At 50.4% G+C, this 26,146-nt stretch overlaps 1 protein-coding gene and 1 pseudogene across 4 annotated transcripts; one reads left to right on the top strand and one right to left on the bottom strand.

The window, feature by feature from the left end:
• Positions 1 to 764: 764 nt before the first annotated feature.
• On the bottom strand, positions 765 to 8,893 carry LOC109453767 (large ribosomal subunit protein uL11 pseudogene; annotated as a pseudogene).
• P2RX5 (purinergic receptor P2X 5) lies at positions 8,289 to 26,101 on the top strand. 4 transcript variants are annotated; one of them, XR_002138379.3, is made up of 13 exons: positions 8,289 to 9,068; positions 13,593 to 13,743; positions 14,338 to 14,409; positions 14,699 to 14,774; positions 14,861 to 14,957; positions 15,244 to 15,324; positions 15,636 to 15,774; positions 16,322 to 16,458; positions 16,957 to 17,050; positions 17,191 to 17,256; positions 19,497 to 19,581; positions 19,883 to 19,965; positions 22,251 to 26,101. XR_002138379.3 is itself a non-coding variant. In XM_019743802.3 (12 exons), the coding sequence occupies exons 1-12, from the start codon at positions 8,932 to 8,934 to the stop codon at positions 22,318 to 22,320; spliced, it is 1,203 nt and encodes a 400-aa protein (XP_019599361.3). In that variant the 5' UTR covers positions 8,320 to 8,931; the 3' UTR covers positions 22,321 to 26,101. The 4 variants fall into 4 exon arrangements, 2 of the variants coding, with proteins under 2 accessions (XP_019599359.2, XP_019599361.3); XR_016022847.1 differs by lacking the exon at positions 19,497 to 19,581 and having other exon boundaries at positions 8,319 to 9,068; positions 22,251 to 22,419; positions 25,644 to 26,101; XM_019743802.3 differs by lacking the exon at positions 19,497 to 19,581 and having other exon boundaries at positions 8,320 to 9,068.
• Positions 26,102 to 26,146: the final 45 nt, after the last annotated feature.

A 26,146-nucleotide genomic window follows, 5' to 3' on the forward strand; every position in this document is an offset into this window, starting at 1 on the left:
AACTATGTTACATGGGTATCAGCAGTGAAAAGGAGAAATGTTAGTTAACATGTTAGACAGACAAGAAAGTCTCTGGTGGAATAAACAAAGACAGCCATATCCTGAAACTTCAGGTTCTGAAATAACTCCTCCACTCCAGGACAAAATGTAACAGCGCCTTGAGGTTAATAAATTAACTCATAAATCCCTTTTGGCCTGACAAACGGGACAGATCTGATAGATAGGAATGGGTTATTTTGCTAATTCCTTCAGGATGGGCTAACAGAACAAACCTGGTAGACGAATTCCATTAGAAGGCGCCAGTTCCCTTCTCCAAACAGCTCTCTTTCCCCAAGCAGGCAAGGGAAGGTATAAAAGTAAGAGCTTTTGCCTCAGTCATGGGGCACCCCCCATTGGGGACCCCCTTCCGCTCGGGAGCTCCAACCTCTTTTCCTGCCTCTAATAAACTATACTCTTTTTAAAACTTTTTGCCTCTCGCTGGTCCGTGTTTCCATTCTTCTGCTTCACGAGACACGATCCCGGCCCGCACTCAGAAACTGCTGGCAGATCCAACATCAGCTACATTACCGGGACCACAGTGTGGGCTCCAGGAGGGCCAGCCCCGGGCTCTGCTCCTCTCCCCCCTCCTCCCTCAGGAGAGGATTCTGGGTCTGGTTGGGCAACCCTAGGACCCTATCGCCAGCTGCAGTCCTGAAGGCAGAGTGGTTGGGGGATTGAAGGTGTGGTCTCTGGAGATGCTTCCTCTTGTTCCAGGGCCTGGACTAGCCCGGCCCAGAGTACTGGCAGATGTTCCTGGGCTCTTGGCTAGTGTCCTACCCTGGGCTAGTCTTTCCTCTGTTTAGAGCTATGAGGTCTGAGACTAAGGTCGGCATGCTGGGGTGTGGGGGAAAACGCTGGCTCACTTCAGTTCTGCAAAACTTTCAGATTTCCTAGTCTAGGAAAAGGCTACCAGCCTAACTCCTGGAATTCTGCACTGGGGCTGTGTGGTCCTTTGCCTCCTGGATGAGGAACTCATGGGTGGAATGGCTAGCTTGTTAAGGACACTGGTACCTCTAAGTCAGGGTTTCTAACTTTTGTGTGTGCCAGAGGCCCCTTTGGTAGTCTAGTAAAAGCTAAGGACCCCTTCTCAGATTCTTTTCCAACACTGTATTATGAAAATGTCAAAAAATATAGAAAAGTTTAATTTTACGGTGAACACCTGATTTCCTCCATGAACATTTTACTATGCTGCCTTTATCACATATTTTTCCATCTGTCCATCCGTCAGCTTGTTTTTAAATACACAAAAGTTTACAAAGAACCAATTATATTGAACACAATGATCAAAATATTTAAATATTTTGTGATATGGGGATACATGTGCCTTATTAATGTATTAAGCAGTAGGTCTAATAACTATGCTACTTTTTTTTTTTTTGATTGTCAAATGATCTTTCATTGAAATAATTTCCACTGTTGTTTTTAACTAGCTGGGCATTCCACTGTACCACCGTTGATGTCATCTATGATATCATGAGGGTGGCAGCCATCAACATTGCAGCCCACACCACAGGCAAGGCGGTCCCCAAGATCTCTTTAATGGTCCCAGAGAGTCCTCTAGCTAAAGATTGGTGCTGCATCTTTTGGGCAGTTTTGACAGTCTCATCAGAAGTGATATTTCCACTGTGCTTAATGTTTTTTTGCTTCTGTCTCTTGGCGGTTCTTTAAGGGCTTCGATAATCAGGCCAGAGGCAGAAGGTACCACCTCAATCAGGGCCTGTTTGTTCTGAATGGTCAGTTTCACTGTAACCCTCAGACCCTTCTAGTCACCGGTTGCTTTGGCAGTGTCATCACCAATTTTTTTTGGAGACAGACCCAGAAGACTGATTTTGGGAGCCAGGGCAGACGTGGCACCAACTTCCCCACCGGTGCACCTCAGGTATACGACATTGATCTTCTGCGGCCTGATGAATCCAGATTTAGGACGACCGAAGAAAGTTGCATCTTGGCCTCCTCTGCGGTGAAAGCCAACAGACCTATGCTATTATCAGAGTAGTGATGACCTTAAAATGCATTTTGAGGTATTTATAATACCTGTAAGGTCATGGGAAAATATCTGTAATTTCTATTGATATTAGGATACAAGTACTGCCAAAAAAAATAATAACCGGTACTGCTAATCCTACCATGGTTTGTTGCCTATGTTCATAATTAAGGCAAATGTTAAACTTTAATTCAAGGGTAGTACCAGTACGTAACATAGTTTCCATCCAATTTCACAGACTTCCTTCTCTATATACTCTGGTCCATTTAACAAAAGCATAGGTCCTACCTTGGGCTTTGTACTTTTGCAGCTGACCTTGATCACTCCAGGCAGCATTTTATGGAGGAGGAGACAACTTGTCCAAGCCCACAGGGCTGGAATAAGGCAGAGCCATTTTTCCAGTAGCAGGTTTTTGGATCTCCAAGTCTAATTCCTTTTTCCACAAAAGCTTCATTACAGACTGGGCAAGGCAGAGGTGACAGCACTAGTGAAATGGTGGTTTTCAGACCTTGCTGGGCAGAATTGTTTACAGGAGCTCAGCCCTTCATGTTTCTTGGCCCCACCCACTCGAGCCTGGTTTGGGCCTGGGAATCTGCTTTCTTGGCAGGCACTCCAGGTGATTTTGATGCAAGAGCCGAACCCTATGACATACTAGTTAGGAGTTCAGGGTTTGTTCATCTGATTATACTTTGTCAGTGGGTCGCCCTCAACACAGACTTGGAGTCTTGATGGCTAAGAAACTGCTTCAGGAAGCAGATTTAACTTAATGCTCTGGTAGAATTGTCTGCTTTGAAATCTATGAATATACACACAAAAATAAAGACTTAGTCACTCTACCCAGACACTTAAATATGCAAGCTAATGGCAGAGACAGGGTGATCAGGAATCAGTCCATTCTCCCTCCCTCCTCCCCTTCCCTTGTCATATACAAGCTTTCACGACTACCTACTTCATGAATGTCCTGTGGTACAGAGTGGTAAAGTCTTTTCCTGCCTTTGTAGTTGTAAACAACAGATAAGATATGTACCCAACTGTAACTCCCTAAATTGTACAAATCCTCTCCTGTGGAAATTTAGGGAAAGAGAGGGATCCAGAAGGCTTTTGTGAAGGAGCCAGACCCCCGTGGAGGACTGAGGGGAGACCAGCCTGTGCAAAGGCACGGAGGCTGGGAAGTGAAGGCTATGGTAACGCATGCAAGCCAATGCCTTGAAGCTGAGTGTGTGTAATGGGCCATGTGAGGCTGGGAGGGCAGGTGGAGATAGTAGCTGCAGTGAGGAATGAGCATCTACAGAAGAATTGTGTGCAAGGAACTATGGGAAGCCACACCATTTGCGGTGTTTATATAAGGGTTTCCTGCTCATTCTTGTTGCATTACCACCATAGTCTTGTGAACCTGAGGAGAGTGGAGAGAAGGGGATGGACATGAGACATTTCATAAATGCTGTGAGGCAAACCACTGCAGGGAGCAGGGGGAAGAACAAGATGAGCTTTTACTGAAGTGTCCCTGATAGAGTTGTTACTCCTCTGTGGGTGTGGATGTTTCAATATCCTTTTCAGTCCCCCATGAAGCCTCATTTGACTCTACTCTCTTTAAGTGTTTGATACCTCAGTAGAGTTTTTTTCCCCAGGTCAAATTTTGAGAAGTAAGTAATGAGTACCAACCACATGAGCTTTGGTGGACTATGAAATGCTTCCCACAGAGAGGAGCTTCCTGTTTCCTGTTGACTGTATTGAAATGATATGAATAATGCATCTGCTACTTCTTAAATGGAATGTGCTTATCATAGCAGGACCACCAGAGCAGAAGAAAAATTAAAGGATAAATTGCTTGGGGCCCTTGTGAAACCCTTTCCTGCCCCGATTTTCCCACTCCTGTCCCTTCTGGGCCATCCAGGATTCTTAGGACTCTGAAGGAATGCGGGGCTGCAGATGGTCCCTGGAGGCTTTGTGGTAACCTCTTTTGTGACCTAGGACAGACTCAAATCTCCTACGTAGCTCTAGGCCTTGCATGAGCCTTCTTCCTTTGGGGGGCGGGAGGGGAATAGAACCACATTCACTGTGAGTAAGTAGCGTCTGAACCTCTACTCCAAGAACTATATTGTTTTATGGGATTGATGTTTTCTTTATTTTGCTTCCTTTTAATTTTTTGGAGAACCTTTTTTGAGTTTGTTAGCCTCTCAGGCTAAGGGGACGGCTTTTGTACTAGGGGAAGTCCTCACTGGGGCTACTGGGGAAAGGAGGAACCAGTGTGTCTTTGGAAACAGCAAGGTGACCAAGTGTCACCTCCAAGCTGCTGATGGAAGCACAGTGACGCTATTGGCCACTCTCCTGCCAACAGTTTCTCTCTTAGAAGTTCCCTCTTATCTCCTAGAGAATGGGAATTTTTCTTAATTGAAGGGGTGATTTAAAGGCTCACCCCACTGCACCACACTTACTCCTTTATAATCTATAACATTCATAGAAGGAAGAGAATAGTATGGGGGAAAGGTTGGCATCTGAGGCAGGAGGGTCTGTTTTCCCCTAAGTGGAGCCCCTAGCACATTTCTTAGTGGGGAGCAGAGAGGACTCTGTCTCTCGATTCAAGACACTTGAGGATCCACTGTGGTTTCTACTAGAGACTGTCCCAGGACCCAGAGCTGACTTAGATGGCCCCAGAAATGTATTCAAACCACACAGAACATTAGACTTAGAATGTTGGCAAATCTTTGGAGCAAGTGAGACATGTAAAAAGCAACAGGCCCTTTATAAATTTATTTTATGATTCCCCATCACTTCATCACTGGAACCTTAAATCATCCAACGAGACAAAGGCTTGTGAACCAGATGAGAACGGTTCACTCAGTGCCAATCCCTTTCTTTCAGATGGACAACACTATAATGAAGCATGATGTGGACTCCTTTGTGGGAGGGGAGGGAAGGGGCACGGTGGTGAGGCCAGGAGGGGGCTTTGTCTACTCTGAAGACTAGCCATTCACCCCTGACCCCTGAGCCAGAGAGTGAAGTTTAAGGGCACCCGGTTAGTCCCCGCATACCAGGGTGGAGCTCTCAGCTCTGGCAGCAGTGGGAGCGATTCTCTCGACTGACCCTTCACTCGTGAGGTATCATGAGAGAGCCCATTTCCCTCCGAGGAGCACTATACGACCAGGTAAGATGGTTTTGTGCAGGCCCCGGCAGGGCCGATAGGTGAGCTACACACAAAATGTCATCCAGAAGAAGCCCTGGGCTATAGAGGACAGAGCCCTTGAGTGGATGGCCCAAGACCTTCTACTAGCCTCAGCTTCTCAGCTGACCTTGGACCTTGTTCTATCGAGTATAAAATGGGCTCAACAGTTACCTTTCTGGCCTGGCTCACAGAGTGAGTCACATGAGTTGGTGTGGAAACTAAGACACTGCTCATGGTGACAGTGGAGATGATTTCTGGGGTGGCAAGCCAGATTGCCTAGATTCAATTTCTGGCCCAGATGCTTACCAGTGGTATGATCACAGACACATGTAACTTCTTAGGGAAAAATAAGGATAATAATTATACCAACTACATACAGTTGTGATGATTAAATGAGCCCATCCACGTAAGGCGTGGAGAATAGTGCTTAGCAAGTAGTAAGTGCTGAGGAGTATTCCTTACGGTGGTGATGGTGGTGAAGATGGACAGGGTGCCCTGGGGTTCTGAGACTGTTGAGATGGGCTTAGGTAGAAACTGGAGAAACGGACACTCAAAAGCAGCAGGCCGTTTTCTCTCAAGGGGATAATTCATCTTGGTTTGGGGAACACCCCTGACTTGGACTTTTTATTGATTGATTGATTGATTGATTGATTGATTTTTAAAGTTTATTGGGGTGACAATTGTTAGTAAAATTACATAGATTTCAGGTGTACAATTCTGTATTACATCATCTATAAATCCCATCGTGTGTTCACCACCCAGAGTCAGTTCTCCTTCTATCACCATATATTTGATCCCCCTTACCCTCATCTCCCACCCCCCCTGACTTGGACTTTTAATAACGCAAATGTAAAAAGCAAAGGTCCCTTCTCCCACTTTGGGTACAATAGGTATTAGGTCTGACCTTGGGGGGTGGGGTGAGCTCGCCCCAGCCCTGTGGAGGTAGATTGCAGATATTGGGGTTTGCAGCTTGTGAGAAATATTTTTCACATTATTTTTGACCATGACCCACAGGAAGAAATAAACCACATCCTAATGGTATATGTAAACACTCATACGTCAAGCAAAAGTTTCACAAAACCATGACTACCCTTACTTTCTTAAACACACTCTGATATTTTCTCTTTCTTTTTTTGTTTGTTTTTTTGATATGCTGTTGTAACCCAGTAAATTGACATCATGACCCACCAATGGGTCTGGACCTAGCAGTCTAAGAAGCTGTGCTGTGAGGGAGCCCACGGGGGGGTGGGGGGCAAAGAGGGGGCAGGGGTCTGGCCTGGCCCTGAGAATAACCCTTTTCCCTTTGGTTGTCCCTCATGTGGTTTCTAAAACTTCCGGATAGTTCTGTCAAAAGCTGCAGCCTGGTCCTGGCTGGGCCATGGGGTGATGAGGAGGGGCTGCCCACATGCAAGGCAAGTGAGAGCAGAACCCCTTCTCTAAAGCCAGATGGGCAGTTACCCCAAGCCACAGAGGGCAGGGAGCCTGGCATTTCAGCCTCTCCAACAGCACACAGCAGATGCTCAGTAAAGGTTTAAGGAAGCACAAACAGGGAGAGTGCCCTGGACAGGAGCTAGTTATAGGCTCTGCCCTGTAAGCTGGGGTCTCAGTCACTCCACCTGCACAATGAAGGCCTGGTCTCTGGGGGATCCCCCCAGCAGAACAAAGAGGCCACGAAGCCTGGAACTCCCTTGGGGAGTGGAAAGACCCAATGTGGCACCATCCTATGGGCTGCTTGTGCAAGGGTGGTGCCCTGTGGGGGTGATGCTTTGCAGCCTGGAGCTCTTCTGTGAGACCCTGAAAGGCCGCCTTCCCCAGGGGCTCTGATGGAAGGCGTCTTCATAGGTGTGATGTTACTCAGCTGAGGCTGCATCGCCTCTGAGAGCCATGTGGGGGGAAGGCTGAGGAAGAAGCTGGCAGGAGCATGAGGAAAGTTCTGGTGACAGTTCCCAAGCTTTTCCTCCAGGATGACCTCAGCTTCTAAAATCCCTCGTCATGACTGGGGCAGGGTGGAAGGTCCAAATCCCTTCCCTGTTTCACTCAGACCTGAGTTTGTTCACTCAATAAATATGTACTGAACTATTATACTCAGATGGCAGGCAGAGCGGTGGGCATGAGATACAGAGATATCAAAAGGCAAGGCCCCTGCCTTCTTGGAACTTAAGGTCTTAGTGGGAGACATAGTAAGTAAAGGAGATCGTACCCAAGAGTGACATGTGTTCTAAAGGAATAAGAAGGGGTAATGGGATATAAAGTGATTGGCGTGGGGCTACTTTTGGTGGGTGATACTATAACAGGCCTTTTTGAGGAAATGACATTTGAGTTGAAATTGATGAAAAAATGCGTCATCTGTGCTTCCCAAATGGCAGTTTGAGAACAAAATGCAGACTCCCAGGCCCCTCCCTAGACTCAGCAAATAAAATGTTAGGGGCCCAGGAATCTGCATTTTTCTTTCACATGATTCCCATGTACACTAAAACTGGAACCGACTGCCCTGGGCTTTTTACTTTATTGAGGATCGCGTCTGGTGAACTTCAGCGTCCCTTATAACTCCCAGAGCAGGTGGTTCAGGGAAAGGGGACTTCTCATTCCTGTGTGAGGGCCAGGCTAGGAAGGGAAGGAGGGCTGCTTCTGGTTGGATGGCAGGATGACAGGATGCAGAAAATGAGAAGCATCCTACAGGGACACTGTAGGTCCCTCCTCACACGCCAAGGCAGAGCCCACAGGCAGGGGCGAGCCTCTCGCTGATCTCAGAGATGCTCTTTCTCATCCCTGCGCCCGACTATAAGGGTTACAGCCTCAGCCGCCTAGATTAGGCCCGAGGTCCATAGCTTGCTTTGGTGCACGCCTCTCTGCAGTTCTATTTTATGATCCTGGGCCTTGGTTGCCTGTGTCTCCCCAATCCCACCCCATGTACCCCAGGTGTGGTACAGAGTTCTTTATGCTGTGGGCACTCAGACCTGCTTGGCAACTCACTCCCTGGGAGTGTGGGGTTTTACACCTGCAGTAGCAGCTGCAGTAAGGACACCCACTTAATTACAAAGGACGCAGGACCCATGCGTCTGTCAAGTCTTTTAGTCTTTCCTAGCCTGTGTGGTGGGGGCCCAGTTTCCCCCAGGGAGCAAGAAAAACCAAGAAACCTGTAGTGTTTACCAATAAATGCTCTTTATCCCCTCTTCACTTCCGCTCCCAGCACTGTAGGTCCCTCCTTCCCTGGCCTCAGTTTCCCCATCTATTCAATAGGAGGAACCACTGGAATTTCTTTGGGAGTAGGGAAAGGGGGAGGGGCGGTTTGCTTTAAAAGGAGCTCTCTCCTCTCATCTTCTGGGCTCCTCACCAGTGGTGTGGCGCCGGCGATCTTCTCCAGCGTGGGCACCTGCGTTCCCCTGCCTCTGGGAGTGCCTTCCCAGGCCAGTGGCGGGGCTGACGGTCCGCTGGTGTCACGGTGTCCGTTCAGGGGGGAGGACGAGGTGGCAGCAAGGTCGCAGTCCGCGACTCGGCACTGCCCCCGCCCAGCTTCCCGCGGGGCTTTCTCTGTCCAGTAACCCGCGGCCCTGCGCGCCCCGCAGCCCTCGGCATCTGCCTGCCTGCCCGCCCGGGCACGTTGGAGCCGCGCACAGGGGCCACCGCCGCGTGGAGAAAGCGTCCAGGGCCAAGCCTCCGGACACGCGCGGAGGCAGCGAGCGAGGGGCGGTTCCTATGCGGCACATGTGTGGCGGCGCGGTCCCCAGGCCCAGGTGAGACCAGTATGGGACAGGCGGGCTGCAAGAGGCTCTCCCAGTCGCTGTTCGACTACAAGACCGAGAAGTATGTCATCGCCAAGAACAAGAAAGTGGGCTTGCTCTACCGGCTGCTGCAGGTCTCCATCCTGACCTACCTGGTGGTGTGAGTGCTGCGGGTTGGGAGGGGGTGGAACTTGGGGGAAGGTGGCGGAGGTGCGGGGGCCCGCAGCTGTGGTCTCTCCAGGGTCCAGGAACTGGCCTGTGTACACATGGTGTGCTCTGTCGTTGGGGGTCTGTGACCCTGCTTGAGAGGAGGCCATCCCTGAGCCATTGGGTGTAAGGGTTGGGGGCTAAGGAGAGAGACCTTTACTCCCGGGACACTGGCTCAGGAGGTGATGGGTTGCAGCAGGGACTTCTTGGTTCCTCCATCTGTGAGGCTTTTCCTGAACAGTTGCCTCCTCTAGGCCTGGAACCCCAGTACTAGAGCTGTGGGAAGAGGGCTAGGATGCAGGGGGGCTGGGCTGCAGCTGTCGCCCCAGGAGCCTCCCACACCGGCTAGGTTATTTATAATCACTGAGCTCAGTGCCAAGCGTCAGACTGGGGCAACTCATGAGCCTGGCATGTCCCTCTGGTGACTGGCCTCTCTGGTATCCAGCTGGTGGTCCTGCCCAGCAGCCTTCTGCCCCCGCTCACACCCCACCCCCGCATCTGGCAGGAGCTGGCATGGTCAGCAGAGGGGCAGCCCCTTGGGGTTGCTCAGTCACTGTTCTGAGCCCTCAACCCAAGTAGGAAGGAAACAGGTGGAGGGAGGAAATGACAGCAGATGACTGGGATGCAAAGGTGTCTCTTTTACTCCTTCAGTAAATGCTGTCTAGTCCCTGCTATTTCCTGATTGGGGGAGGAGCAGATGCTTCTCCTGGGAGGGCAGCCCTGACCTCACCTGGAGGCCAAAGGACTGGCATTCCCCCAGCTTCATCCTTAAGGCACCTGGCTGTCTCCCACGTGTGGGCCTTTGGACATGTTGTTCCTCAGCCAGGCGTCCTTCCCTCCTCTTCTTGGGAGGCACCCACTCACCCTTCTGGACTGGGATCTCCCACAACTCCCTCTCTTTTCCCTCCCATATGTCAGGTGATTTACCACAATGTAATTATATGCTTGTTTGGAGAATCATTTGCTTAATGCCTGCATCTGACTCCCCACCAGGCTGCGGATGCCGCGAGGGTGGAGCCTGGTGTCACTTAACTGCTTAGGCAAGAGAGGAGACATGAACGAGTGAATGAATGAAGCAATGTTGTTCCTTGAGTATTTGCTGAATGTTTCTGTCCAGGCCAGGTCTCGTGTGTCCCTACCGAGATGGCTGGTTGACTTAAGGATCACAGCCCTCTCAGAGTTCCTTAGAGACAGGGCAGTCTAGAGCCTAGCACATGCCAGCTCTGCCCCCCAGAGATAAAGAGTGTGGCACCTGCTATACAGAGAACCCTTACTGGCATCCTGGGAGGTACAGGGCATCCCACACCACTACTGCCTGATCTCAGGCAGGTGCCTGCTCTCTCCTGGCCTGTTTTCCCAACTTTCCCAAGGGGAGGTTAACCTGAACAATCTCTAACATGCACAGTAACACCAGCAATAAGTTGATGAGTCATATTCATTGAGTTCTTCCTCTGTGCCAAGTACTTAACTGCGCTAAGCAGATTACATGTAGCATAGCATTAAAATATTTTTTGTATTTTGACATAATTGTAGACTTACAGAGAAGTTACAAGAGTAATACAAAAATTTTTTTAAATGCCCATCACCTAGATTCCCCAAATGTTAACGTTTTATACATTTGTGTTGTCCTTTTTCCTCATTCTGTGTGTGCATGTGCATGCACATTTTTTCTGTTTCAGAGTAGATTGATACCCCTTTGCTCTTATATACTTCATTGTATAGTCCTTAAAATTTAGGAATTCTCTTACTTAATCAACTACAAGTATGAAGATTAGGAAATTAACATCGAAAGATATTATTGTCTAAGATACAGACCTTTTGTAAATTGTCCCAATAATTACCTTTATAGCAAAAGAAAATCTGAGTTCATGCCTTTCATTCAGTTGTCATGTCTTCTTAAGCTCCTTTAATCTGGAATTGTTCCCGAGTCTTTCTTTGTATTTCATGCCATTGACATTTTCTGAAGAATACAGGATGTTTTAAAAACAACTTTTAAATTGAGGTAAAATTCACAGAGCACATAATTCACCATTTTAAATTATACAATTCAGTGATTTTTAGTCTATTCACAATGTTGTACAACCATCACCACTACCTAATTCTAGAACATTTCCATTACCTCAAAAAGAAACCTGTATCTAATGACAGTCAGCCAGTTCTCCCCCACCCTGATCCCTTAGTACCACTAATTTACTTTTTGTCTCTATAGGGTTGCCCATTCTACAAATTTCATATAAATCAAATCATACACTATATGCCCTTTTTTGTTTGGCTTCTTTTATTTAGCATAATGTTTTCAAGGTTCATTCATGTTGCAGCATGTATTCCTTTTATGGCTGAAAAATATTCCATTGTATGGATATGCCACATTTTGTTTATCCACTTCTCAGCTGATGGACATTTGAACTGTTTCTACTTTTTGGCTATTATGAATAAGGCTGCTAAGAACGTTCATGTATAAGTTTTTGTGTAAACATAGGTTTTCAATTCTCTTGAGTATACACTTAGGAGTAGAATTGCTGGGTCATATGAAACTTTTGAGAAGTTGCCAAACTGTTTTCCACAGCAGCTACACCATTTTACATTCCCATTATCAAGAACCAATTGCTCCACAGCCTCACCAACCCTTACTATTTTCCAATTTTTTTCTTTTTTTGCTTATAGCCATCTTATTGGGTGTGAAGTGGCATCTCTGTGGTTTTGTTTTTCATTTCCCTAATGACTAATGATGTTGAGCATCCTTTCATGTGCTTGTTGGCCATTTGTGTATCTTTTTGGAGAAATGTCTATTCAAATCCTTGACCCATATTTATTTATTTGTTTGTTTGTTTGTTAACCCTTTATTACAAGTCACTCTTATAGAAGTGCTAAGTGTGATCAAACAATATGGTGAATGTTTAAATTAAAAAAATTATTACAGTAAAAGACACATTGCCATTAATCCCCCTCACGATACTCCCACTCGCTTCAAACACCCTTACCCTATCGTTCTGGCTACTTTCTGAAGCAGTTCTGGAAGTTCTCTTTAGTGAGTATCTTTAATTGCGCTGTTGTGGCTGCCTCGATGTCCTGAATCGATTAAAAATGTTTACCTTTCACGGTCGTTTTGACTTTGGGGAAGAGCCAAAAGTTGCATGGTGCCAGATCCAGTGAATAAGGTGGATGAGGACACACCGTAATGTTTTTATTTGACAGAAATTGCCCTATACCAGAAGTGATGTGTGACACGGAGCATTGTCATGAAGGAGGATGATTTACAGCACACTTTAAAACACACCTTCTCTCAACTGTAGGTCACACCTGACTGACTACACCAAACAAGTTGAAACTTGTCACACACTGTTGCTAAGATTTGACGCATCGCTTCCCGTATTCAAGTTCCCTGCCTTTACATTGGATGGCACTTGGTAGCAGCATTCACCATATATTATGACCACAGCTAAAGGCTCCGTGTCAAACATCGCTTCTGGTATGCCGATTTCTGCCAAATAAAAACATTATGGTATGTCCTCATCCACCTTATTCACTGCATCTAGCACCGTGTGACTTCAGGGTCTTTCCCAAAGTCAAAATGATTCAGGACATTGAGGCAGCCACAACAGCACAACTAAAGACACTCACAAAAGAGGACTTCCAGAACTGCTTCAGAAAGTGGCAAGAACGATGGGATAAGTGTGTCTGAAGCGAAGGGGAGTATTTTGAGAGGGATTAATGGCAATGTGTCTTTTGCTGTAATAAATTTTTTTTTATTTAAACATTCATCGTATGTTTTGATCATGCCCTATATGTGGACTTAGGTGAAAAAATTCCTTGGCCCATTTTTAAATTGGGCTATTTGTCTTCTTTCTTGTTCAATTGTAAGACTTCTTTATATATTCTGGGTACTAGAACCTTACCAGTTATATGATTCATAAATATTTCTTCCCAGTCTATGGATTATTCTTTCACTTTCTTGATAGTGTCCTTTGATGCACGAAAGTTCTTAATTTTGGTGAAGTCCAGTGTATCTATTTTTTCTTTTGTTGCTTGTGTTTGGGCATCAAAGAGTGCAGGATTTTGCACTCTAATTTTGTAGACTGCCCCTCAGTTTGGGGATGTCTGAGGTGTCCTCATGATTGGTTTTAGGTTATGCACCATGTCCTTTAACCCTCCTCGTTCCCCTGGAGGGAGGCAGTGTTATCCGGCCCCAAAGTTCATTGGCTTGCCCATGGTCATATGGCCAGTGCAGGGGTGAGCAGGTTTCAGTCCAGGCTGACACAGCCTGACTCAGAGCAGTACACTCTCCCCTCTGGGGTTGTCTGTCACCTCTGCTGCTTGCAGGATAGGGCTTCAGGCAGCAGTGGGAGTTGTGACTCCTGCCCAGGAACTGTTGGGAAAGGAGGAGACCCAAGCCTGCTGCATTCCACCAGGGCCTGGGGAGCGTTCTTTGAGGGCAGAAACTAGGCTCATGCCCACCTTCTTGGTCCTCTCCTTGCAGTTGGGTGTTCGTGGTGAAGAAGGGTTACCAAGACTTCGACACCTCCCTACAGAGCAGCGTCATCACCAAAGTCAAGGGTGTGACCTTCACCAACACCTCGGAGCTCGGGGAGCGGCTCTGGGATGTTGCCGACTACGTCATCCCACCCCAGGTCTGAGCCCCACCAAAGCTGGCAGGGCCTGGCTGGGTTGGGTCACATGGGAAGCTGTTCAGGGACGTAGGGACCTCCATCCATTGTTTCCCTTGGCCCAGAACAGCTGCCAGGGTTTGTCCCCACCCTCCTATGCCAAGCTCCGGCCCTCCTTGACTGTGCCTCATGGGACCACTGTGTTCCCAACAAAGCCTGAGCCTGTTTGTCTCTGAGACCAAATAGGGCTCAGAGAATCCCCAGGTCAGTGTGCGTCCCTTATATTAGCTCCCTGGCCTGGTCACTACCTACCTGGGCAGGGCCAGAGCAGCCCCGTCACTGCTCCTTCTCCTCCATGTCTGGTCTTGGGCCCCAGGGGCTGAGGGCAGAAGAGGGATTTGTGCAGCGGGAACAGTTTCAGGGTACAGGCCTGGAAGGGACCTATCAAAGGACATCTTCTCAAGGTACATTAGTGGGCAGATGGGTGGGACCCACTGATTTTGTGGCCCCATTGTCCCCGACACCCATGAAGAGACCCCACCCCTGCCAGACAGCCCTGGGAAGGAGGGTCCCCAAGCGGTCAGGAGGAGGTCCCTTAACCCCTGTCCGGTTTCTCAGGGAGAGAACATCTTCTTCGTCATCACCAACCTGATTGTGACCCCTCACCAGCGGCAGGAGACCTGTGCTGAGGTTTGACTTGGCTGGGGCAGGTTGTGGGTGAGCCGCCAGCACTGGTTGGGGTCTACCTTTCTCTGGAAGCAGGGGTTTCTATCCCCTCCAAGGGCCCTGGGGAATGTGTGCCCTGGTGCACATACCTGCAATGTTTTTTAAGGGAAGCAGTTCCTCAGAGGGTGTGTGGCCCCAGGCAGAGGCGGAACCCCTGTCCTAGCTCCTCAACCCCCCAAGGGATGGGCCCTGGCTCTGAGCTGGGGACGCTGCAGGGGAACCCTCCACCCAGGCGCCCTTTCTCTCCCGGTAGAGTGAAAGCATTCCTGATGCTGTGTGCTATGAAGACAGCGACTGCCCTCCTGGGGAGCCTATTATGGCTGGAAATGGTGAGGCCTGGAGTGGCCAGGGCTGGGGGCAGAAGGGGGCTTGAAGCAGGGAGGCTCCTGGCATTGTCCCTGTCCCACCGCTGCAGGAGTGAGGACAGGCCGCTGCCTGCAGTCAGGGAACACGCAAAGGGGCACGTGCGAGATCTTCGCCTGGTGCCCAGTGGAGACGAAGTCCAGGCCAGAGTGAGTGGCTGTGGATCAGGACCCTGAGGAGTGACCCAGTCCTGTGCAGTGGGCCCCAGCCTGATGGTGGAGACATACGCATGCTGGGATACTTATTCTAGGGGCACCCCCAAGGCCTGAGCACCACCCCAACGTAAACAGATTAATTGTCCATGGCAAAGGCTCTAGGGGACCTAGAGAACAGGCAGGCCTCAGCCCCACCAAAGCCCTGGGGGAGGCATCGATGGGGCCAGGGCAGGGCCAGGGGCAGGGCTTCTTGAACATGCTGTCCTGGCTTGGTTTTCAGGAAACCACTCCTGGGCAAGGCTGAAGACTTTACCATTTACATAAAGAACTTCATTCATTTCCCCAAATTCAACTTCTCCAAGTATGTGGGGCCGTGGCGGGCCCTCCTGGTGGCTGTGCATGGGCCCATGTGTATGTGGCACTTGTGTGTGAATGAACCACCCGGGGAGACTGGGGCGCCCCTTCCCCTGCTGTGGGGGTGGCGCTCTGTTCTTGAAGGCAGTAGGATATTAGCGTGGTAAGTAGTCAGGGCTCCAGTAGAGGGGCTAACGTCAGGGACTCAGCCTGGGCCAGGTAAAGGGCCCCGTGAGTCCTGGGTCAGGTTCAGTTCTGGCCTGGAAATGGCAAGTCTACCTTCATTTCACTGGCTGTTCACGGCGTCCACCCACCCAGGACCAATGTGCTGGACACCAAAGACAGAGATTTCCTGAAGTCTTGTCGATTTGGCCCCAAGAACCCCTATTGCCCCATCTTCCGACTGGGCTCTGTGGTCAGCTGGACCGGGAGCAACTTCCAGGAGATAGCCCTGCAGGTGGGTGATACACTCTTAGGGCTCTGGCCTGGGCAGTGTAATGAGGGGGAGGTATGTAGGGGAACCCACGGGCTGGGGTTGCCCTGCAAAGTCACCTGCCCCAGGGACGCCCTCTTTTCAGAATTAGCTGTTTTTGTAGCCAGCTGTGCCTGTGCTTGGACTTCGGACGTCGGTGAGGGGCACACTCAGTACCTGCTGTTTGTTCTTAGTCCCTGGGGCATCAGATAGAACGGAGCCAGAAGGAGCCCCACTGGCACATTCTGGTTCTGTGTGAGGCGCCTGCCCATAGTACAGGCTCACTCCAGTAATTTGTTCTCCTCTGATGCATGAGGCAGAAGGAGACTGGGGCTGGGCGCTGTCAGTGACACCCTTTTCTCAGCCAGTCCAGAGGTGGGGCTAGAACTTCGGGCCTTCCACCTTCCTCCTGGAGGTGGACCCCTGGCCTGACCACACCCGTCTTGTCCAGCTCTCCGTGAAGAGCTGGTCTGTGACTTCTGTCCATTGCCAAAAAGTCCTGTGCACTGATTCTTGTCTCTTATTTATCAAGGGTGGTGTGATAGGAATTCAGATTGAGTGGAACTGTGATCTTGATAAAGCTCCTTCTGAATGCAACCCACGCTATTATTTTAGCCGTCTGGACAGCAGATTTCCAGGAAACTCTGTTTCTTCTGGGTACAACTTTAGGTAACTGGGGCTAAGCCTGCTGCCTTAGGATTCTGTCCATGTTTTGTGTCCTTTCCTGGGTGCCAAAGCTATGATACCCTTTCCTGGGGGTGGGTGTCAGAGCAGGAGGTGCAGGGACAGGCAGCTGAGGAGAAGTGAGGGATGGCTACCGGGAGGGCTTCTGGGAGAGGAGAGAAGGGTCTGTCATTGCCCTGGGCTGGCCGTGAAATTGAGGCTTGCTTGACTTCTCTGCTGGATCAGCTGCATCAGAGCTTTGGTGGCCCTGGCTGGCCCAGTGTGTCGTGGGAGCCCTTGTCTCCTGGGGAAATGTCTGTCAAGGACTTCAAAGATTTGGGTGAATCTTTAGCTTACTGTCAGCAAGAGGGTCTGCAACCACTTCTGGGGCTGTTGTGAGCAAGGTCCTGGGAGTGCTTATGAATCTCTGAGCAGCCCAGTCTGTGTTGCCAAACTGGGAAGGCCCAGCCAGGCTGAGGTCTCCCTCGGGCCGTGTCTCCCCAGGTTTGCCAAATATTACCGAGATGAAGCGGGGGTGGAGTTCCGCACGCTGATGAAAGCCTACGGGATCCGCTTTGATGTCATGGTGAATGGCAGGGTGTGTGAGCTGCGTCTCCCATTTGGAGGCTGGGCAGGTCGGGGGTGGGCAGGTATGTCGGGAGGGCTGTGTTTGGAGGCCCTGGGCATCTCACTATCCACCCTTCCTCCCTCACCCCACTGTGTTTCTCTGTGTTTCAGGTTGGGAAGTTCAGTATCATCCCCACAATCATCAACATGGCCTCAGGGGTGGCACTCATGGGTGTTGTGAGTACCTCTCTTCTCCTTCATTTACCCTCTGAACACCAGTGCAGGGAGAGGGCACTGCCCTCGGGGTGCCGTCCCAATGGTGCCACAGAAAGAATGAGAGCTTAGCAGGTCAGCACAGATGGGGCTATGTGGACCCTTGTCCACCGCCTCCAGAGGGCAGTGACTACCCGTTTCTCATTCCAAAACCAGAGAGGCGTCTGCCTGCTGCTCTGGAGCTGGGCTTGGGCCTGGGGGTTCTTGGGGATCCTGCATCAGCCCCTGAACTTCTTAAGCCTCATCTCTACTTCTCCTAAAAAGAGACAGGGTCCAGCCATATACAGTGCTTCTCAAGCATGGCCCTGTTGACATTTTGGGCCAGATAATTATTTTTTGTGGGTAGGGGGCGCTGTCCTGTGCATTTGCAGGATGTTTGGCAGCATCCCGGTCTCTGGCCACTAGATGCAGGGAGCACTTTCTCCCATAGTTGTGATGACCAAAATGTCTCCAGACATTGCCAGATGTCCCCTGGGGTGGGGGGGCAAAATCACCTCTGGTTGCGAGGCAGGGTCGTCAGCCCTGTAGTCCTTTCTCAGACCTATTCCTACAGCTGGGCCCAGAGAAGCTCACAGGAGAGGAAGTAGTGGCTGGAGGTCAGGGAAAGGTTTCCTCTGAATGTCTGTCACGCCCTTTTGTTCTTCTGGAAGATTTTTAAAGACATGGGGTCGTCCATCCCAGCAAGCCCCTTGGCAAGGTTTCTGGTGGCCTCTTCCCTGGTTCCTTTGCCCAAGCAGCCACAGCAGCCCCACTGGAGGCTTCCCACAGGACCCAGGGTGGATGTTTCACTGGGGCCAGGGACACTGTGTCCCGTAGCAGGACTCAAAGGTCCATACTCCCGATGCACGAAAGTGAGCCCAAATGATTCCTCTTCACCGCCAACTGACATTGTTAGGGAGGGCTGCATGTTTGCACAGATCACTTTCTTAGCGAGGGGCCACTTTCACTCATCGCTCTCTCATGATGTGAGTTAACTCTGAATGCAGAGGCATTGGGGAGACATACCTGTGAAATGAATGTAATGGGAAACGTGGTTGAGGCTGGGTGAGGGTGTGCGGAGTGTTCTCTGTGGAACAAAGAATTGATAAAAAACAATTTTGGTATCTGGGGGAAAAAAGAGGTGTGCAGAGGCCAAGGTCAGAGGACCAGATTCACCTGTGGGCCCATCCATCAGCTTCTTCCCCTTCCCTCCCCTCTACTCATTCAGTAAACCTGCCCCTTCCCCTTTATGCTGTGAGTGGCGTCGCCCTCTGGTGGAGGAGACGGGCATTTGCACAAGGCGCTCTGGTCAGAAGCGCTTGTACGTGCTCAGGGGTCAGTGGACCCCAGCTGGAGTAGCTCAGGCATCTTCATCTTCGATTGACCACCACTGTGGTGTCCTTTTTCAGGTCCCCTCCAACCCATCCAACCCATCTCTCACACTGACTACTATCTTTCTAAAATGTCACAATTCTGGGGGTGGCCGGATGGTTCAGTTGGTTAGAGCGTGAGCTCTTAACAACAGGATTGCCAGTTCAATTCCCGAATGGGATGGTGGACTGTGCCCCCTGCAACTAAAAAATTGAAAGCTGAGCTGCTCCCTCCACAACTAGATTGAAAGACAACAACTTGGAGCCGATGGGTCCTGGGAAAAAGTTACCCAATAAAATAAAATAACCCCACAAAAAAACACAATTCTGACTGGCCTGCCCCTGTCTAAAGCCCTCAGTGCCTCCCCCTAGAGGATTTGGTCCAAGGCCTTGAAGACATTTTAAGAAGCTTTACAGGCTGGTCCCCATCCACCTCTTCAGAAGTGTCTCTAGCTCTTCACCCACAGGCCCTATGGAATTTCCCAGGTCTGACAAGCTTGTTTCTACCTCTGCAATGCCCTTCCTGCAGGGGTAGAAACAAGTTTTTTCAACTTTTTTACAACTTTTAAAAATTTATTTTCTGTGTTTTTCTAGGACTCATCAGCTCCAAGTCAAGTAGTTGTTTCAATCTAGTTTTGGAGGGCACAACTCACAGTGGCCCATGTGGGGATTGAACCGGCAACCTTGTTGCTGAGAGCACTGTGCTCTAACCAACTGAGCTAACCAGTGCCCCCCACCCTTTTGCTTTGCTTTATATAAACTATTCAGCCCTCAAGACTCAGCCCAGATGTCCCTCCCCAGGCTGAGTAAAGTCCTATCTTCTCTCTCCTATTCCTGTTCCTCTCCCCATCATAGGACATGTCACTCTGTGTCATAATTTCTATGCTTGTCTCCGGCACCAGAGGGAGAGTCCCCAGAGGGTCTCATTGTCTGGCACGTGGTGAGTGCTCAGCAAATATTTGTTAAACACATGATTTGATGGGGGGTCAGTGTAGTGTGGGAGGTGCTTGGCCTGAGGGATCAGATGCACCCAGGCTAACCTGGGCTCTCCCATGGACCAGCTTTGTGGTTATAAACAAAGGTGCCTCTTTCTGAGCTCAGTTTCCCCATCTATGAAATGGGGACAATGATGCCACCTTCAGCGATTATTGTAGGATCAAACGGGCTGGAATATGTGTCAAGTGGCTGGGGGCTTTCCAGAAGCCGAGGGTTCTGAGTCAGGGACCTCAACTCTTTTGCAGGGGTCTTTCGTCTGTGATCTGGTGCTCATCTACTTCATCAAAAAGAGCAACTTTTACCGTAACAAGAAGTATGAGGAAGCAAGGTCAGTTATGCTTCCTTCTCAGCAGTCCAAGGGGAGCCCTGTGGAGCCACCTCGGTCAGCCAACCCCTCCCTGGCTTAGGACCTTTATCCTGGGTAGATGGTGGGACTTGGGGTGCGGAGTCAGGGCTGAACATGGGGAGCTCCCCTGGAAGGGCCGAGAAGGTGGAATGTTCTGAGTACATGCTCTACAGAACTGAACTCTGCCTCAGAGCAGCCCATGGAAGAAAAGGCCACCACAAGCTGCAGGCAGGAGAACTGATTTCCAGGCCCAGACAAGTCCCAGGCCTCCTTGGGCCTCAGTTTCCCTACAAAATGAGAGAATTGGTTTACATACAGTGCCTGCCAGCACTTATAGTTTAGAATTCTTGGACTTGGTGGACCTGGTGGGCTGGGATTAACGGAAGTTGGAATGGTAAGGGAAGAAAAAAATGGATTTTTTTCCCCCATGCAGGAGCCTATTTCCAGGCTTGCTTGGGCTGTGGGCTTGGCGGGGTGTGTGTGTGGGTGTATTCAGAGCACAGCATGAGTGGGCAATCCTGACATCTGTGGGTAGACAGGAAGGAGAAGGGGCTCTGGCCCAGCCCTTGGGAAGACTTTCTGGAGGAGCTGGGATTCGAATGGGGAATTGCAGGGGTAGGCTCGGGATAGGAACTGGGGTGCTCCATCAGCCCGACCACATCCTAGGACAGCAGGTGGACGGTCGGTGGAGTCATTCAACTGGCTTGAACCCCAGCCCTGGTTTATAGTCTGAGCCCTGAGCCCTGACCTTGTCTCAGACTGAGCCCTGAGCACACCAGCTGCCCCAACTGAATTGTGGGATGAAAAGGGGCGCCCCCTGCAGAGCGAGTGGTTCTGCAGAGCCTGCCCCCACCAGTCCTGGAGGGAGGCCAGGCTGCATAGGCCAGGGTTAGTGCCAAGTCCTGCCCAGGTCCTTGCCCTGTCGGCGGAGCCCTTGCAGGAGGTCAGGGCCCCAGAGGGTGAGATGCAGTGAAAAGGCCTGGGCTGCTGGGCACAGGATGAAGGTGGTGGCCAAAAGGAGGATGGCTGCGTGTGCTGGCGTCTCCTGGAGCAGACTACTGGGTCCCTGCTCTGTGGTGACCTGGTCACAGCAGGATGTCCAGGACTCAGCAGAGCTCATCCAAGCTGGCCTCTGGGGGAGGGGGTGTAGCTCCCCAGTTTCCTAAGTGACCACAAAGCAGTCGGCTTGCTGTGCTAAGGCAGCATTAATAGTACTGTCATTTACTCAGGCTTACTCTCTGCCTGGCACTGCTATGAGCAATTTGTACATGTGAACTCATTTCTGCAACTTGAATAAGGTGGGCACTAATATTCTCTATTCTATTAATGAGGAAACTAAGGCACAGAAAGGTTAAGTAACTTGCCCAATGGGTCACACAGCTAATAAATGGCAGAGTTGGGGTTTGAAGCCAGGCAGTGTGTCTCTAGAATCCAGTTCTCCATTAAGTTTTTCTGCTTTATCAAGCACCCCCATTTTCCCATTCCCCACAGCAGATGCCTTCCCTAAACACCTCCCGATGAGGACATTCTGGGGCTGCCCTAGCCTCAGGAGGCTGGTGGCTGTGCTGACAGGTAGCCTTCCCTGGGCCACTGTCCTGGGCAGCCTGGCTTGTTCTGCAGATGACACCTCAAAACTGAGTCAGGAGGCAGCCTTCAGGCCCAACCCACCTCTGCCTGCCTGTGTGCCCTTGGGCAGGAGCCTGGCCCTTTCTGGGCCCATTCTCCCTTTTTTTCCCAGTGGGGGTTTCACGCAGGAGCCCCTGCTGCTCAGTCAGGCTAGGCTTCTGTGACTCTTCTCTTGCAAAGCACATCCCAGGAGGCATTCCCTGGCCTGGGGTGGACTTTCCTCCGGCCCCCAGCTTTCATTCTTTGCTGACTCAGGGCTTGGCCACCTCCCAGCAGCCCCTATGTGCTCCCTGAGCTGATGGTCACTTCTTGGGTGCTCACCTGAGCTCCTCAGCCTGTGAGAGGGAAGAATGGCCCCCCTGCTGGTCTCAGTGCAGCCTCACCTGTCATTGTGGGAGGCTCCAGGCACTACCAGGAGGCTGCCGCCGCTCATTGCTGGGATGGTGCCAGTATCTCCACATGTCTGGGCTGCGGCCAGGGCCTCCACACACTGCCCCTCCCTGCCAGTCCTCTGACTGCCTTCAGTGCTGCCAGTGAGAGGCTGCTGTGGGTGGAGTCTGCCTGTAGGGAGGCTGCCCTGTCCACAGCGTTCCCAACCATCCTCTGTGCCCTCGGTGTGCCCTCCTCCCACCCCCACACAGGTCCGGCCATGTGGGGAATGGAAAAGTGAGTGTGGAGCAGCTGCAGGACCTGCAGACGGTGGAGGCGTAGCCAGAGGCGTTGGCTGAAAGCAGATCTGGTGACGATGTTGGGGGCAGAACTGCCCGCAGCTCTGGACTGGGAAACCATCCTTATATCTGCATAGGACAGGTGCTTCCAGGCATGGCCATCTCTTCTGCATTTTGGGATCTTTCTACAAGCTTTTTGTTGTGTGTGGGGGAGGGGAACCTCCCAATGCCAGAGTGGCTCAGCTCTAGAAGCGGAGACCCTGGAGAGGGAAGGGGGCAGGCCAGGGGCCTGAGGGACCCTAGTGTTTTCAGTTTTTTCTGAGAACCTAGTTGGATATTCATTCATTCATTCATGCAGTAAACATTTTTTTGCTGTGGGCTGGGTCCTATCCAAGAGATGCTTAAATGAGACACTGACCTGGTCCTCAGGGAGGAGAGCACACATGCAATTCCCTCCAGAGCCAACAGACATCACAGCCAGGCTCAGCCACTCTAGCCTTCCTCCGGCATCAAGCTAAGACTTGCACAAATCCTTGCAGAGAATGATGGCTCCTCAAAGAAAGAATGTGGCCAACATCCAAGGGGACATTTTGGACTCACCCCTAGGGATTCAATTTAAAGGTGGCTAAGGAGGCAACCAGGGGAGGGCTGTACCCGTCAGGAGGCAGCTGGCCCTTGAGGGGAGAGGCAGCCTCCGAGGGCTTCTGGGAAAGGTGGGTAAGAGGAGGCAGGGAGGCTCTGCTCCAGTCTAACTCACCCACCTCGGGAGGCTCTGGGCATAGCGTCTCATCCAGATGGGGGACCGTGGCCTGTGGTTTGGCTCTGGCAGCTCTGTGGGGTTGGGTGGCCCTGCCCAGCTTCCCTCTCTCTCCTCCAAGGCTAGAGTTGAAGCGCCAAGGCAATGATGCTCACTCGGCAGGTAGAAGCAGGGTCGTTAGGCCCAAACTGTTAGGGAGTCCCTCGCCCCCTCCCCCATCTTTCTCCACTCTCCCTGGAGGACTCCACTGCTTCCCTCCCTTAGCGGCTCCAAAGCTGGTCCGTGAATCACAGCATCTGCATCATTTGGGAACTTGTTAGATGTGCAGTCTCGGCTCCTCCCTTGTTCTCCTAAATCAGAGCTTGAGTTTCAACAAGACTCCCAGGTGATGGTTCACGTTTGTGAAGCACCGGTTGAGGGGATCAGCAAAGCTGGTTCTGAGGGCGGCAACGACCACCTGTGGTGGGTGGTGCCAATTTCTAGGTCAGACTTACCTTCTACCTTGAGACTGAGAGGATGCCCCTCCCCCACCTCCCACCCCCGCCCCAGGGAAAAGAGCATCACACTCAATTTATTGAAATGAAAATATTTTGACTAGATAATATTTATAAGATTCAAAATTTAAAAGGTACAAAAGAATAGACAGTGAAGAGCTCCCCTCCCACTCCTGTTCCCCAAGGCAGCCTGTTACTGATTCCAAAACAACTTCTCGTGTTTTGCTGAGAATCCACTTAGTTACTCACTCACTCTCTCAGGAAATCAACTTTTCCCGGTGCCTGCAACGCCAGACCAAGTCTCTGCCAGAAAGGGACACGAGGGGATAGGCTTAAAGCCTGGGTTGGGGGCCTATTAACCCGCTTCTCCCTCTCCCAGTGTCTGAGGAGTCCCTGTGGAAACCCAAGGGGACAGATCAAGAAGTCACTGTGAGAGCCTCCCAGGCAGCAAAGACCTAGCAAGCCCCAGTGCTATTTGCATAGCTGCCAGGTCACGCTAGGGAGTGTCCTCTTTGGAAGGCTCTTTGGGCCTCCTTTAAGTCAGAGGAGCCTTGTTCTCCACTGGGTACAGAGGAGGTAAGCATCCTTGCCCTGGAGCTTTTGGAGGTGTGGGGACAGAGTCCCAGAGAGCAGTTTCCAGGCTCTCGGCCTCACATGGAAAGGTGCTGGCTTGTGTAGTAGATGGTCATCAGCTGTGACTAGTTGGCCATCAGCTGTTACCGGTTAGCCATTAGCCACTGATATATGTGCTGCGGCTACACTACCAAGCGCAGATTGTGGATTTCGGATTGCAGAAAGGCGCGGATTACAGTTAGCAAGTGACGTAGGCAGGCAGAAAAGCGGATTGTAGGTCATGTGGCTCCTGCTTCCTGTGTCTCCAACCCAGCCGCCAGCGAGACTATAGTGGTATGACTCCCCTATCTATGGCTCCGTGGGTGTTCCTTTTTGGCCTCACCATGTCCTGCGTTCTTATGTGGGGAGCGGGACCAGAGACCCCGCATGACACCCTGCGTGACAGAGGGTCAGAAGGGGACTGAAAGGTCTCTGGTGAGGCTTCACCACTGGGGCAGAGGGTCATGGTCCCCAGAACAGGAAACAACCAGCTTCCTCACCTTGGGTTGCCTGGTAACCAGTCAACAAGCCCACCGTGCTGTCTAAATAAAGTGAAAAATCGGGGTGATCCATTATGGTGTTTCACTTCTTCAGTAAAGCAAACCCTTGGATTGCATAATTTAGCATGTTATTTTTATGTTTGGAAGGAAGTAAAAAGGGCAGGGGTCACGGCTCCTCAGGAGGTGGTCTGGTTTCTTTGAAGCTGTTTTTGGAATTGCTTGGCAGCAGCCATGAAACCTAGGCACAATTGTACTATTTATTTTATATTGGAATGAAAATGTCTTCCTACTCTGTTCCTTCATAGTTGAATATTTATTGAATACCTATTGTGTCAGGTGTGGGACTAAATGCTGGTGACATAGTGGCAGGCAACACAAGCAGTTCTGTCAGAGTGCTTCCACTCGGGGGAGCTGAACCTTAACTAGTGGTCACACATACCGTCACAGACTGAATTTTCAGTGGAGTAGCCAGAGCTTTCCCCAAGAAAGTGACAAATAAATTGAAATTCGAAAGGGTAGTAACAGTCTAACTACCGTGTTTCCCCGAAAATAAGACCTAGCAAGACAATCAGGTCTATTATATTAATTTTTGCTCCAAAAGACGCATTCGAGCTGATTGTCTGGCTAGGTCTTATTTTCGGGGAAACGGTAGGCGATGGAGGAAGCATTCCAGGTAAGGGAACCAAAACTGTAAGAGTAACGCCTTGACATGAGGAGCAACCGAGGAACTGGAGGAAGACAGTGTGACTGGAGCTGGTTTTGTGAGGCTTTCTTTTCATCGACTTAACTTTTAAGTAAGAAGTCCAAGATCCCATGAATTGTCTATGCTTATGCTCAGGCCCTGGCCTAAAGCCATCTACCTAGTATTTACCTAATGAATGAGTTATTCCATGCTTTGGGAATATGATGCTGATCAAAGGTAAATTTGTAAATTGGGTGATATCAATATGACATCATGGGGACCAGCCACTAAAGAGCCAACTGCCCTCTACTCCTGACGCAGGGGCCACCAGGACTGCCAGTCACAGATGCCTTTTGCCCGCGTCACCCCATCAGTTCTTTCTTCTCAGTGGCTGACTGCCCCAGTGGGGGACCAGTTGAGGGAGGAATGTGACTTCCTCTAGGTGTCTCTGAACACCCAGCTAAGGACTCGAGGACCCTGCAGTCCCTAGATCACCCCACTTGGAATGGCGTCGTGCATATCTGGAAAAGGGCTCCACTTGGTTCCAACCCACCCCCCTCTACCCAAGTGATGCAACTTTCTTCAGAACATACTCTTCCGTGGACACCAGAATGGTCTTTCCAAAAGACACACCTTTCTTCCAGCTGTTTGTTTCCCCTTAGGCCACGACACAGAATTAAAGGGGGGTAGGATGGCAAACATTTTCTGGGACCTGCCCAATATATGTATTCTTTGATATTTTTATTTGGTTATAAAGCAATAAAAGTATTAACTTTAAATGTGTCATGATTTTTTTCCCCTTCATGTCTTCATGGTCACCCGTT

The sequence above is a fragment of the Rhinolophus sinicus genome, chromosome 12, assembly GCF_057876585.1.
Source record: "Rhinolophus sinicus isolate RSI-liver-muscle chromosome 12, RSI-T2T, whole genome shotgun sequence".
Lineage (NCBI taxonomy): Eukaryota > Metazoa > Chordata > Mammalia > Chiroptera > Rhinolophidae > Rhinolophus > Rhinolophus sinicus.

Bases quoted from the DNA above. Each gene is read 5' to 3' on its own strand.
- P2RX5 (XM_019743800.3), top strand. From the start codon at position 8,932: ATGGGACAGGCGGGCTGCAAGAGGCTCTCCCAGTCGCTGTTCGACTAC. The intron at 13,744-14,337 runs GTCTGAGCCCCA...CCGGTTTCTCAG, and splicing joins ACTACGTCATCCCACCCCAG to GGAGAGAACATCTTCTTCGT. The intron at 15,325-15,635 runs GTATGTGGGGCC...CCACCCACCCAG, and splicing joins CCCAAATTCAACTTCTCCAA to GACCAATGTGCTGGACACCA.